Source organism: Gouania willdenowi, chromosome 9 (assembly GCF_900634775.1).
Source record: "Gouania willdenowi chromosome 9, fGouWil2.1, whole genome shotgun sequence".
Classification (NCBI taxonomy): domain Eukaryota; kingdom Metazoa; phylum Chordata; class Actinopteri; order Blenniiformes; family Gobiesocidae; genus Gouania; species Gouania willdenowi.
Window position 1 is genome coordinate 38,403,417 of NC_041052.1, and position 13,672 is coordinate 38,417,088.

The 13,672-nt window shown below is 36.4% G+C and overlaps 1 protein-coding gene across 1 annotated transcript; it reads right to left on the bottom strand.

Moving 5' to 3' along the window:
- Positions 1 to 13,276, bottom strand: fgf17 (fibroblast growth factor 17). Its single transcript, XM_028457737.1, has 5 exons — positions 13,055 to 13,276; positions 12,891 to 12,927; positions 10,212 to 10,389; positions 5,695 to 5,801; positions 1 to 592 (listed from the first exon to the last, which is right to left on the bottom strand). Exons 1-5 carry the CDS (start codon positions 13,234 to 13,236, stop codon positions 302 to 304), a joined length of 795 nt encoding a protein of 264 aa, XP_028313538.1. The 5' UTR covers positions 13,237 to 13,276; the 3' UTR covers positions 1 to 301.
- Between the last annotated feature and the right edge of the window lie 396 nt (positions 13,277 to 13,672).

Here is a 13,672-nt window from a genome sequence, read left to right on the forward strand (position 1 = left end):
GCTAACAGAGAGATATGAGGATATACTTATCCAGCTTAATAGTACAGGCCTCAGGTTAATCTTCCCATCGGTAATGATCGGAGCCTAAGCAGAGAAGCTAAAGAGCTGCATGTGGCTCGAGAGCCGCAGGTGATGACACACACACACACATACACACACACCAGAGTTAAATATAACCCGTCTGCTTTACTCTTATTATTTACACTCGATCATTGTACATTTACAGCGTCGGAGCCTTTGTTTATCTATCAAAAATATACAAAAATAGAATTTATCTGTCCATGCGGCACAGCGACTCGCTTTAGTCCGTGACACGCCCCTTCCTGTTCCGTTTGGCTCGCCGAGTAGACGGAAATCGGATGAACTCAAAGTGTTGGCTTTGGTCCGTGTTGGGAAAGGGGGGTGGGCCCGTGTGCAGCCGCTTGATGAAGTGGACCTCGCGCTGGTTCTCCCTGGTCCTGGAGGCTTTGATGGGCCGGCCCTTCCTGGTGAAGGCCACATACCAGCCCTCGTACTTGGCGTTCTGAAAGGCCGTGTAGTTGTTCTCCAGCACGATCTCGGTGAAGATGCAGTCCCTGCTCCGGCCGTTGGGCTGCGACGAAAAAGAAACCGACAAAATGAGACCAAAAAAACCACACTACAAATACACAAGCTGACAGAAAGAAACGACAAAACTAAATTACAAAACCAACTTAAATAAACATCAAAAGCAATTAGGAAAATGCACAAAATTGCCTCAAAACTACAGTAAAAAGCCACCCCACCCCAAAAAAAAAAAAAAATTAAAATCTAAACTACAACAAAAATACACTGTCTCTACTGATCTAAACTAAGCAAGGATGGGCAGCTGTTATAATTGATCACGACTCGTACAGTGTTCGCCGGAAATATGTATTCATATAGTCGGAGGAGCTTTAGTAGAGATGTCAATTATGGCCAAATGAGTATGTGTTTGAAGGTTGGATGTACAAAAAGGTGTACATACTCTGTACTCTGTAGTGTTATAAAGGGGTTTATTTGTGGGTGCAAAATAAAATAGCGTGTGTGATTTCCCTGGTTTAATTCTATGGGACGTGCCTTTTATTTTAACTCATTTTTGTATTTTTTTACGTTTGGTGTATTTTTCTGTAACGTCTGTTTTTGGAGTCATTATGTGTATTTTTGTATCTTTCTGTTGTGTTTTTGTGCATTTTTTTGGATAATTATTGTTTTTTGTTGCCATTGTGGTGTGATTCTGGAATCATTTTGTGTATTTTTGTATCTTTTTTGGTGTAGTTTTGTGCATTTCTGTTGTCATTGTGGGTATTTTTGGTATAATTATTTAGTTTTGTGTTTTTTGGGGTCATTTTGTAAGTTTTTGGAGCCTTTTGTATATTATTGTGCATTTCTGTTGTCATTTCGTGTACTTTTTGTATAAATATTGTTTCGTTTTTTTATAGTATCTCAGTGAGAAAGCGGCTGCTCAGATGCTCCTCCCCCCTCTCAGGTCTAAACTATCTTCCTCTCTCTCACTCGTGTGTTTGCAGTCATGTCTGCTTGGCTGTGTGCGCAGCAATTGGCTCTGGCCGCACACATGACTCCAGCTCGGGTGAGGAGCTGTGCAGTGAAATAGACATAGATGGTGTGCTAGCGCCCCCTCACACACAGAGGTCAAAAGCTGAATAGATTTAACTTCTGGGTGAACTTGAATGTGTCGTCAAGTCGAAATAAAATTAAAATAACGGAAATGAACAGATGCTCACACTTGGGTTATTTGGAAGCCATTCATAAAGTTTCAGGTCCAACAAACACCGTGTCGGGGAGAAATTCGCTCCACACACACACACACACACACACACACACACACACACACACACACACACACACACACACACACGCAGACCCTTCTTTGCTTTTATAGATAGAAGATTTTGTTGTCATTTGTTGTGGTTTTGGAGTAATGTCTATTTTTATTATAGTTCGGTATTTTTAAAACTAATTTCATGTGTTTTTGTTTTGTATACTTTCTGTCATGCTGTGTATTTTTATTTTTGATTTGTTATAAGTAATTTTTGTATATTTTTGGTGAATTTTGCTGTTGTTTTTTCGTGTGTTTTCAGAATCAATTAGTTGATTTTGTTGTTGCTTTGTGTGTATTTTGTGTTTTTCCAGTGCTTTGTTGGGATTTTGAGAATTTTTCTTGTAGTTTTGTGTCATTTTTTGTAATTGTGTTGTTGTTGTTACATGTGTTTATTTGTGTAGCCTTCTGCATTTGTGCTCTTGTTTTGTGTGTTTTCCTTTTTATTTTGTGTATAATTCTTGTAGGTCTGGGTCTTTTTGGAAGTTTCTGTTAGTGTTCTAGAGTGTTTTCATTTCATTTGTGTGTTTTTATTGTTTTATTTGTGTGTGTTTTTGTGTATTTATGTTGATTTTGGGCTTTTGTATGTTATTCTTGTAGTTTTGTGTGTTCTTGGAGGGCTTTTTTTCTTCGTATTTTTATTTTGTTTCTAGTATGGTTTTCCACCTGTTACCCCCCCCCCCCCCCCACACACACACACACACACACACACATGTACATGTATACACACACACACATTTATCAGATGAAGGGTCTTTAGCTGCATTGTGGGAACAAAAAGGGTCTGCTGTCGTCACGCTAGAGGAAAACATGTTGGAATTCCTGTCTTATGGAAAAGAAAGAGTTCCTCTCAGAGACACTGAAACACACACACACACACACACACACACACATACACACACACACACACACACACACACTGTAGCTCGTCTGTCACCTCCGGACATGATGCACGCCTGGAAGAATGGGAAGAAAGAGTGACAGTCGCTCATTGGTCACGACTGAGCCACACACACATGTACACACACATGCATGCACACACACACATATACACACACACACACATGCATGCACACATACACTTCCGTGGTGGAAATGGAAATGATGGATTCACACAGAGCGCTGACGGGTCGAGTCGTAAATGTGTTTGTTGGGAGTGAGATAAAGAAAACACTCACAGTGCCAGATTCACACGAGACAAGGCCTACCATGAGCCCATCATCATCATCATCATCATCATCATCAACAATGTGTCTTCCTCACCGCTGAGGTTTATCAATGTCGCTTTCTGACAGTCTGTGCAAGCGGCCGCTTCATATTTCTTCCAAAGGCCCTCATTTGTGGAGCGTTGTCATTTTCCCTCTAGGAAGCATTTTTTCTCTTTCATTTTGTATGTTTTTGTATCGTGACTGTTTTGTTCAGTTTTGGTATGTTTTTGTTATTATTTTGTGTGATTTGGTTTGTGGATTTTGTGGATTTTGGATTCTGTTCAAGTCATTTTATGAGATTTAGTTATTGTTTGTGTGTATTGTGTGTTTTTTTATCGATGTATTGTCATTTTGCTCCTGTGTTCATGTAGTTTTTTTCCCTTAGGATTTTTAAAAATATTTTTGTTACTATTTTTGTTTGTTTTCAATATCATTTCAACGTTTTTTGTATATATGTACTTTATTTTGTGTGTTTGTGATGTTGTTTTGTGTGGTTTTTGTCATCATTTTTGTGTTTTAGGAGCCATTATTTGTATTTTTGTTCAAGTTTTGTGTGTTTTTGGAGTGTTTTTTAATGAGTTTTAGTTGTTTGTGTGAATTGTGGTCATTTTGGCCCTAGGCTACAAATCCAGATAATTATATCCTGGATTAATCTCTGTTAGCAGGCTTCCACTAACCAAACATTCCTTGTCAGAGAGAAGCTGTCTTACAACGGTCAATCATAACACGCTAATTTAAGTGTTTTCAGCCTCGGTACGTGTGCGTTCGCATATAAGGGGTGGAGAGTCACTGGAGAAACCTGGCAGAGCGACCATCTTTACAATGAAGGAACAGTTTATGATCTTAAACAAATATAATTAATTTATACCGATGGTGACAGCGAAAATCAACAGTGTTAGTGCAGTGCACCAGGAGGCGGAGCTTTTATACTGTACTTGGTCTGATCCACTTCATAACTTGGTCCCAACCAGTTAGGTGTTGCTTAAGTTTAAAATGATGAATAATTAAAATCCATAATTCCGACCAAAAACAACAGTGTTGTTACAGAAAAGGCAGGAATGAAAGAACCCAGGCAGGAAGCTGCTGACACTGTTAATGCATAAAAACGTGAGATCATTCCTCATATTAATCCATTGGATCATGAAGTATCCTATTCAATGGATTAATATCATAAATAATGTGACACTTTTCCTCATTCACAGAGTCAGCTGGTGAAGCCTGTGTCTCGATCCTTATGTGCTATCGAGATATAAATCTATATCGTTCTTAAAGGATGTCATTGGTAAATGAAAGGATTACATCGATGTCTAGATATTCTCTCTCCTGTCAGCTGTCAGATCAGATCCACAGAGTGACGTGTTCACACGTCACCTTTTATTGGACAGCTCACTTTTTAAGAGAACTGATTGGTCAGGAGGCGGGACTTTATCACTCGCTAAAATCCTAGCCAGAGCAAAACCTGGTGTCGACCAGGCGAGACGTTCAGCATAAGTTTCCATGGTGATTTAGCTCCGTAAGACGTTAGCTAGCTTCGAAGGACAGCACACACTGATTACATTCTGGAAGTTAACGCATTAGGAGGTCATCTTGGAGCTAAATCACCATGGTAACTTATGCTGAATGACTAGCCTGGTCGACACCAGGTTTTGCTCTGGCTAGGATCCTCATCAATCAGTTCTCTTATAAAACAACCTGCCCATTGTTAGAAGATCCTGGTTGCTGTAGATCTGACAGCTGCGTTTAGGAAAGAAGATTATTATTGGATAAATGCAATCCTTTTATTTACTGATGACATCCTTTAGGAATGATAGATTTATATCTGATGAACTGATCTGCAGTTAGCTGAAGCCTGTTTCTCTGTATGTGCGGACGAGTGAAGTAATTAATTAATTAATTAATTCATTTATTCATTCATTTATACGCCATAACACACTGACCGCATCAGCAGGAAAATGCTACAGCGAAACAAGTGCTCTCATCCCAGTGTGTGTGTGTGTGTGTGTGTGATAAATAGGTCTACTTCAATAGAAAAACGTGTGTGCTGTAAAGGAAACTGATCAGAGTGCTGTCTGTTTATCATCCCGCACAGGCTGCTGCAATTGCGGATCTTTGTCGTTTTTTCAATGTGCTGTTTTTGGCTCGGGGTGTGCATGTCTCCTTGCCAGTTTTGCTTTTCATTTATCATCCCATCTGGATTATTGTCATAAATAATCTCACGCTTTCACGCATTCACACAGTCTGCGATTCGCTGCCAGCATTCCTTCCTGGTGTGTGCTGCACAAATTCATCATGGATTTAAGTTCATTATATTTGTTTAAGATTATAAGCTGTTCCTCTCTTTGTAAAGACACTCGCTCTGACAAATGTTCTCCATTGTAGTGATTGGTCAGACGCTGCAATCTCCACCCTTTTTATGTGAACGCACATGTACCCAGGCTGAAAACACTTGGCTTGAATTAGCGTGTTGTGATCGCCCGTCGTAGGACAGCTTCTCTCTGACAGGGAATGTTTGGTTAGGTGATTAGATTCATAGCATACGGCCACACTGTTCCCTGTGTGATTTCCTCGTGCACTTGAACGCACACCTCTCACTGTGTGTGTATGTGTGTGTGTGTGCATGCGTGCGGAGATCTGTGAGGAGAGACGTACCTTTCCTACGAGCTTCCCTCTGCGGTTCATGCAGAGGTAACGGCCGCTCTCCGCTCCCTGGATCCTCACTCTGCTGCCAAACGTGTCCGTCTCCACAAACAGACGAGCTGCAGGTAAATAGATGTGTGTCACAGACAGAGGTGTAAAGAGTACTGATGTATCCTACTCAAGTAGAAATACTGTTACTGTTACTTCATGAAAATAAAAGTACAAGTACGTCATACATAAAATACTCAAGTACTCAAAGTAAAAGTTACTAGTTACTAGTCATGTTTATTTTTGGTAATAAATCTTGCCACGGTTCCCTTGCATACAGTAAACCTATCATATATAAACTTAAAAAGGAAGAGACCAAATCTTGCTGAATTGTAACCACTTATTTTCCACAAAGGCATCTAAAATAAAAGGTTTGTCAAAATGTACAACACTTTTTTTCAAGACAACACCAATGAATTCAATTCCAAATATAAAAAATGAAGTGAAGCTACATTTATGAACTCTAAAACTGAGAAAATAACCATCATTCAATGCTGTATTGGCACGGTGCGTTATGTTTAATCTGATTGGTCGGCTATGATGTAATGATTGTTTTTTTGTAGTTTCACAATGTCTGTTGATCATTTAAAAAAAAAAAAATAATAATTTACTCAGTAACGGTTAGGTGTAGAAATGTAACAAATTACTTTATTTCTTTTAAAATGTACTTAAGTACAAGTAAAATTACTGATTTAGAAATATACTAAAAAAAGTACAAGTACTCATTAAGCAACTCAATTAAAGTAACTGGAGTTATTCAATGGCTTGGTTTTCCAAAGCCTGCATGGCCCAATTTCATCCCAAGATGGTCAGAGATACTAGAAACACTAATAGATACTAGAGACAACTTATTTTTTTATGAGAAATTGCAGGAATTTAGAAAAACTACGTGTCTAAAAATGACTGAGTGCAGATTCTGCTTTTGTTTTATTGCAACACAACCAAACTAGAGCAAAGACTTTGTCCTGTCTTTGATTTAATGTTTAGACCATGAGTCTTTAACTCACTTGAAGTGGAGATCTGAATAGTCCAACAAAAAACATTAACTCAAAAATATTTTATGGTTTCATTTATTCAGACTTTTTTCAGGAAATTTACTGTGATCTCCTGACATGTTTCGACTGCCAACTGTCAGTGTTCCTCAGAGGCCTCTGCTGATCGCTTTGATGTGTCCTTATGAGTTATTTTTAGGCGTTGCCGACGTGACAGTTCTGACAGGCTGGCCACGCCCCCTATTGCCCGATGGTCCCCCGAGAAGAAAGTGCAAGGTGTGTTAGTGTAAAGTTGGCCCTAAAAGAACTCATAAGGGCTCATTAAAGCAATCAGCAGACACCTCTGAGGAAGACTGACAGTTTGCAGTCGAAACATGTCAGGAGGTCAAAGTACATTTCGTGAAAAAAGTCTAAATAAATGAAATAAATGAAAACTTATTCAAACTTATTAAAAAAAAAGCTATAATTATTAACTAAATTGATTTAAGTTCCCAACCAGAGGTGCGTGGACCATTTACTGTCGGGCTGCAAAGAAAGAATAAAGTTTTAAAATGATACATAGTTTATTTCCTTGAGATACTATTGATGCAGATACAGATACTTTGGTTAACTCACTAAAACACAGCCAGCGTCGCTCCTATTGTTATTTTATTAACAGCCGTACTCATTAATATTACCACACATTGTTCTACATAAACAAACTGTTTAACTGATCAATAATTTTTTCTAACATAGGATCAGCCACAGAGGAAACACTGTCATGTGTTAGATTTTGATAAATGCTTTAAAAAGTGAGGGCTAACTGATCTCACACAGTATGTATTCTAATGAATTTATTTTTAAAGATCAGCCTGTGCTTTATGTGTGAAAAAAGGGCAGTAAAATACATAAGAAATGACCAAAACACACACAAAATGAATCCAGAAATAAAAACAACAATAATAATAATAATAATAATAATAATAATAATAATAATAATAATAATAATAATAATAATAATAATAATAATAATAATAATAATGACAGGAAAAACACACAAAATGACTCCAAAGACACATGAAAAAGGCAGTAAAATAATACAAAAAAACACAAATGAATATGACAAAAAGGCAGAAAATGACAAAAACTTACAAAATGACTCCAAAATAGCATGACAAAAAGGGAGAAAATGAAAGGAAAACACAAAAAAATGACTCTAAAAACATGGGAAAAAGGAAGTTCAGTATAGAAAAGTGAAAAGTGCAGAAAAACACACAAAATGACAAAAGAAAAACACAAAAGAGCATGATAGAAAGGCAGAAAATGATTGGAAAACACACACTCCAAAAACATGAGAAAAAGGCAGTAACATGCAAAATGACACAAAATGATGACAAAACCTACAGCATGACTCCAAAAACACACAATGTGACATAAAAATGCATATACAGTATAGTGACAGAAAAACACAAAAGATTGCATAATGAAAAGGCCAAAAATGATTGGAAAACACACAAAATGACTCCAAAAACCTGAGAAAAAGGACGTAAAATACAGAAAATCCCACAAAATGACGACAAAACATACAGCATGACTTCATAAACACACAAAATGACACAATAAGACACAATATTAAACTAGAAAATACAGAAAATGTCCCCAAATCACACAACAGGGAAACAAAAATAAACCAAATAATGACACACAGATACAAAATTACTCCAAACTATCAATGAAAATGCATAAAACGCACAAAAGGACAACCTAACCAGCCTAAACCCTTTGTCCTTTCCTGTATTAATAATCAGGCTGGTCATTGTTCTAAATTGTGGCCCTCGATCACGTGTCTGGGGCCCCGCTGTGATAGAATTGGCCCTCTGTGCTGTGGACGGTCTCTAAACAGTGAATGAAAGCAGCTGATAAGACTAATGTTATCAGTGCACATTAAAGCGCCGCGTTAGGCCCAATACACACACCCGTTGATTTCCCAGTAGCACTTAATCACAGCCAATTAGAAGGGCCAGCTCAGGCCTGTGTATTGGCTCCGCGAGGACAAAGCCACGCCGTTAACCGGCCCTTAATTCGCCAGACGAGGTCGTGATGGATGCAGCGGGGAGGCCGACTCCACATAAAGCCCAGGAACCCTGCCGTGGGGCGACTAACCGCTGTGTGTGCCCGAGGACGTCAACCTCCAGCAGGGACACACAAAACACCACTTCTTCACTTCATTGAACCCCTTTTTGTCCCAATAAAACGAATACACAGAAGAAAACAGCTGCTTTAAAGCCCAATTACAGGCAAACCACAGTTCTTTAACCCCACACTTCAATGTGTTTGTGCTGGTTTTGACTTTTTATCCTCACATTTCACCCAAAAAACACACTTTTTTGTCCTTTTTTTGTCCTTCGTGTGAAAGTAGAACTCCCCTTCAAAATAAGAGCACACAATCTAATACTTTTTTGTCTGCAACCACCTTTAGGGTTGCTACCCACAAGTTTAAATCCTCTGGTCTAAAAAGTGCTACACCCCGACTTTATCACAAGATCATGTGACCTGGAACTGTTCAGCCATTGGTCGATATCAGGATAGCAGATGATTGAAAAGTGTAAATTTAGTTATTTTAATGAGATATAAAACTGTAAAGTTCGTCTTTTACCTAAATAATAAATTGTGTCCTATTATATAAGATCATAACAACGTGCATTGTTTAATTTGATAATAAGAAATGTGATTTTAGACCTTTTTGTGTAAATATTTTATTCTGTATCATTTAAAATGTTTCCAGTAATTTTTGGTGATAAAAGTGTTTTATTTTATTTTATTTTTTATTTAAAAATGCTATTTCAGATATTATAAATTTTGTTGAAATATTTTGGTACTTTTTGTTGGTAAAAAAAAAAAAAGTATTTTGTTGATCAAAAAGTGTGATTTCTCGTAATTTTTAAATGTAAATATTTTATTTTATATTCTATAAAAGGTTTCCAATACTTTTTGGTGATAAAAAAAAAAAAAAAATGTTTCATTTTATTTTATTTTAAAGTGCAATTTCAGTCCTTTTAAAAGATATTATATTATATATTTTGAAATATTTTGGTACTTTTTGGTGGTAAAAAAAAAGTGTTTATGTTGTTGATAAAATACTGTACCTTTTTAAGTTTTTTTTAGTACTTTTTGTTGATTTAAAAAGTATGATTTTAGACCTTTTAACATAAATATTATGTATTATATAAAATGTTTCTAGGATATGTTTGTGATAGAAAGTGTTTATTTTGATATTAAAAAGTGTAATTTCAGACCTTTTTGTGTAAAGACATATTTATTTATTTTTTATTTATATTTTTTGGAGGTTTAAAAACAATGTTTTTAGCACTTTTTGTTGATAAAATGTACGATTTTAGACATTTTCTACAAACAGATGTAACAATATTGTGCATTAAAACATATTTTTACTACTTTTTGGAGATAAGAAGTGTGTTTATGATAATAAAACCAATCCAACGTGTCTCTTACCGTACACGTTGCCGTCCTCTGCGGTGGCGCTGACCCGCTTCCCGTGGATCTGCACGTGCTTCCCGCTGGTGCGGCTGTAGAGCTGGTAGACCCGGACCTGTCTGCGGCTCAGCTGGTCCGTCACTGCGCCCTGCGTCCTCACATACTGCTTAAAATTAGGAGACGGGTGATTCTCCCCCTTTTTATGCAAAAGGGAAAAATAAAGTACATAACTTTTCTAAGCTGCCATTAAAAAAATACACATTTTAAAGCTACTTTTATGACCTACAATCATCTAAAAACTCATCCCTAAGCTTTTCCCTCGGTGCTGCTAATGATTGACAAAATGTTCGTTTTCAGCGAATAGGACGCCATCTTGAATTTTGGATGCTATGAAACTGGCAGCCATCTTTAAAGATGGCCGTCACTGGCAACTTTTGAATCACTAGATGCTGTTATTATTACCTGTACATGATACACTTGTTTTTCTCTTCAACGTAAAGAGAGAATGTGTTTGTTTGTGTGATCACCTTTGAAAATGTTACTTCATAAAACCATGTTTGCTGTGATGAGACTGTGTTTCAATTGATTAAAAATAGTGTAATTTCACAAGTTTTAGCCTGCTAATACTAATTTAAATGTATTTTTAAAAAAATTATAATAGTTGCAACATGGCACCAATGAAAACGCATGTATTTTTTTTGAAGCAGATGGTGAAAAGCATTAAAATATATAAACCAAATTAAAATAACATTTAACATTTTCATACGCCACTTAGAAAAGCAGCAAGCTCCGGTTTTAAATCCTATATGTTTAGAATTAAGCACAATACTGTTTATTATTTTTGTCTTTCTTTCTGATAAAATTTACAACCAGATATATGTTAAAATCATTAATTTTGTAAATAAAATATAAAAAATTGTATTTTTCATATATTTTGTATTTTTGTATTTACAGACTATTTATGACTTTTGGTTTAAACTGAGCATAAGTTCACTAAGATTCCTCTGCCTTAAAAAACACACACACACACACACACACACACACACACACACACACACACACACACACACACACACACACACACACACACACAAGTAAACTCATATTTATTCCAACGAAGAAATAAAAGTATAATTTATCTCAATAAAAAGAGACAGCTTGTTTCAACTTTGGGTATTTACTGATCTTAAAGTACATGATTTACAATTTTTACATTTAAGTATTTAAGGTAAACCAATCGTCATTTTTTGTTGTTGTTTGTTTTAAAATTGGGGATGTCAGGTTTTTTTTTTTCTTTTTACTGTTTTAGGATTTAGAGTTTTATCATTTTTATATATTAATATACTGATTTTACATTATTATAATCATATCAGACATTCCTACCATTCCCATTATTTTAATGTAATTATTTGATTTAATCTGCTAAAAGAAATATTGTTAATCCAAATCATTTAGCTGTTGAAAATAGCTAAAATTCAAAATCTAATTACTTCTGCTGGAAACTAAAATATATTCTCCAACTTTCATTAAAAAACCCAACAAACAAGCCCTAAACCAGAACCCAAACAGTGGAATAATTTTAAGAATATAATATTTTTGTTCATACATAGTTTTCCTTTGTTTAATAAAATCAATAGCTTTAAACCATAGACTTTAATTAAAGCAGTGACAACATTCATAAACAGTCCAGAGACTCACCTTATAGGTTTGACTTTCTAAAACTTTAACACTGAATTTAAAGAAAAGTTGAGTTAAACTTTCTGAAGTCTGAGGAGGCGCCGGTGCGTTCAGATCACGTGACTAATTTAGGACGACGTAGAGGCAGGACGCAGGCCATGCACGCACAAATCTCTGGATCAACTATAAAGACTTTAAACTTCAACCAGTTTGGAAATGGTGTTAATAGGAGAGGTAAAAGCAGAGTTATGGTGAAAGAAATAAACACAAATGCACAATAGGCCAAAATACAACGAGCAGAAAAAGAATATTGGATTTTGTTTTGTTTTTTAATGCAGCCAGGATAATAAAAAAGAAAAAAATGCTTATATTGAGTTTACAGATATTAACAAAATAAACGAATTACTATGTATTAAACACAAACGCGGTGATTTTTGTCGTTTATTTACATAAACGGGAAGGATAGTTTTATAAATAATTATTTGGATTAAAAAAGGCCTGCATGTTATAGTAAACAATTGTATATAAATATTTTTAGTACAGAGGTTTTAACAAACGATTTTAAAATGTACAATTAATATTATTTCGTATATAAATGTATATAAATTGTAAATTTTAATGTTTGGGGTCTTAGAGAACAAGCTTACTTCTAGTCGAATTTATTATCTTATTTGAAGCTAATTGTGTTAATTCAGTGTACTAAATAATTATTACAATAATAAGGATGATGATGATCTCAGTCACACACGTTAAATCGTGCAAAAATTAACAGTATTTAAACTTAAATGAACTATTAAAATAAAAACCGGATGCAAATAAGACAAGATTCCCCAAAAACCCATTATTATTATTATTATTATTATTATTATTATAGCTTGGCTCAGACTCATAGTGTGTGTCCTCTTCGTGTATTCAGTCATGTTATACAGTATTTCGTGTGTGTGTGTGTGTGTGTGTGTGTGTGTGTGTGTGTGTGTGTGTGTGTGTGTTGCTGATGTGGGAGAGTTTACAGCCTCTTACCTGAGCTTGGCACCACAGCACGAAGAAGTGAAACGATCTGCAGAAGCAACGATAAATCATGGTGTTAAGTTAGATCACAAATTAAGCTGAAATTAAAAAATTATCAAAACAAAAAAGCCCGCCGTGCCGTGCGTTAAGCGTGCGTGCGCCGCCGTTCCTCTTACATGTAAAGGCAGCGCCGGTTTATTCCGTACATTCTCCCACTCTGTAACCATAGATCCCAGAGTCGGGTGCGCTCAATAAAATCCACTGGTGCGCGCACGTCCTGCACGGAGTCAACCTGAAGCCCGGCGGTGCCGCAGGAAGGACGCACGGCTTTCCAACAGCGCGTCACGGGCGCAGACATCCATCACGGGCAGAGAGGAGACATGGAACCGGTGCCAAGGTGGTTTAGTCCAGGTTTGGAGCGGCTCCCAGTGACTCCACTGGTTTAAATGGGAGAGGGGCGGTGCCTCCCTGAGACTGACGGTCAGTGGGTGGGAAGCATCCCTCTGATCATCACTCACTGTATGCAACACCGGGCATCAATATGACCAAAACTAAACCATTATTAACAAATAAAAAACACATCATCATAACATCACATTAAAAACACGTAGCGTAAATTAAACAAAAGATATTTTGAAACAAGACATACTGTGTATATATAAACAAAATATACCTCAATTGTATCATAAAGCAATAACCTTCAACGAAAATAGATATTAACAATTTATATGATCTGATAAGATGATTGTGGAAGCGGATTAAGGCCAATTTTGATGGACAATTATTTTTTGGGG

What these genes read in the sequence shown, in the direction of transcription:
- fgf17 (XM_028457737.1), bottom strand. Translation starts at nt 13,236, where the DNA reads ATGTCTGCGCCCGTGACGCGCTGTTGGAAAGCCGTGCGTCCTTCCTGC. An exon ending in AACCGGCGCTGCCTTTACAT is followed by an intron (nt 12,928 to 13,054) that starts GTAAGAGGAACG and finishes TTGCTTCTGCAG; the next exon opens with ATCGTTTCACTTCTTCGTGC. An exon ending in GAGGGAAGCTCGTAGGAAAG is followed by an intron (nt 593 to 5,694) that starts GTACGTCTCTCC and finishes TTTTCGTCGCAG; the next exon opens with CCCAACGGCCGGAGCAGGGA.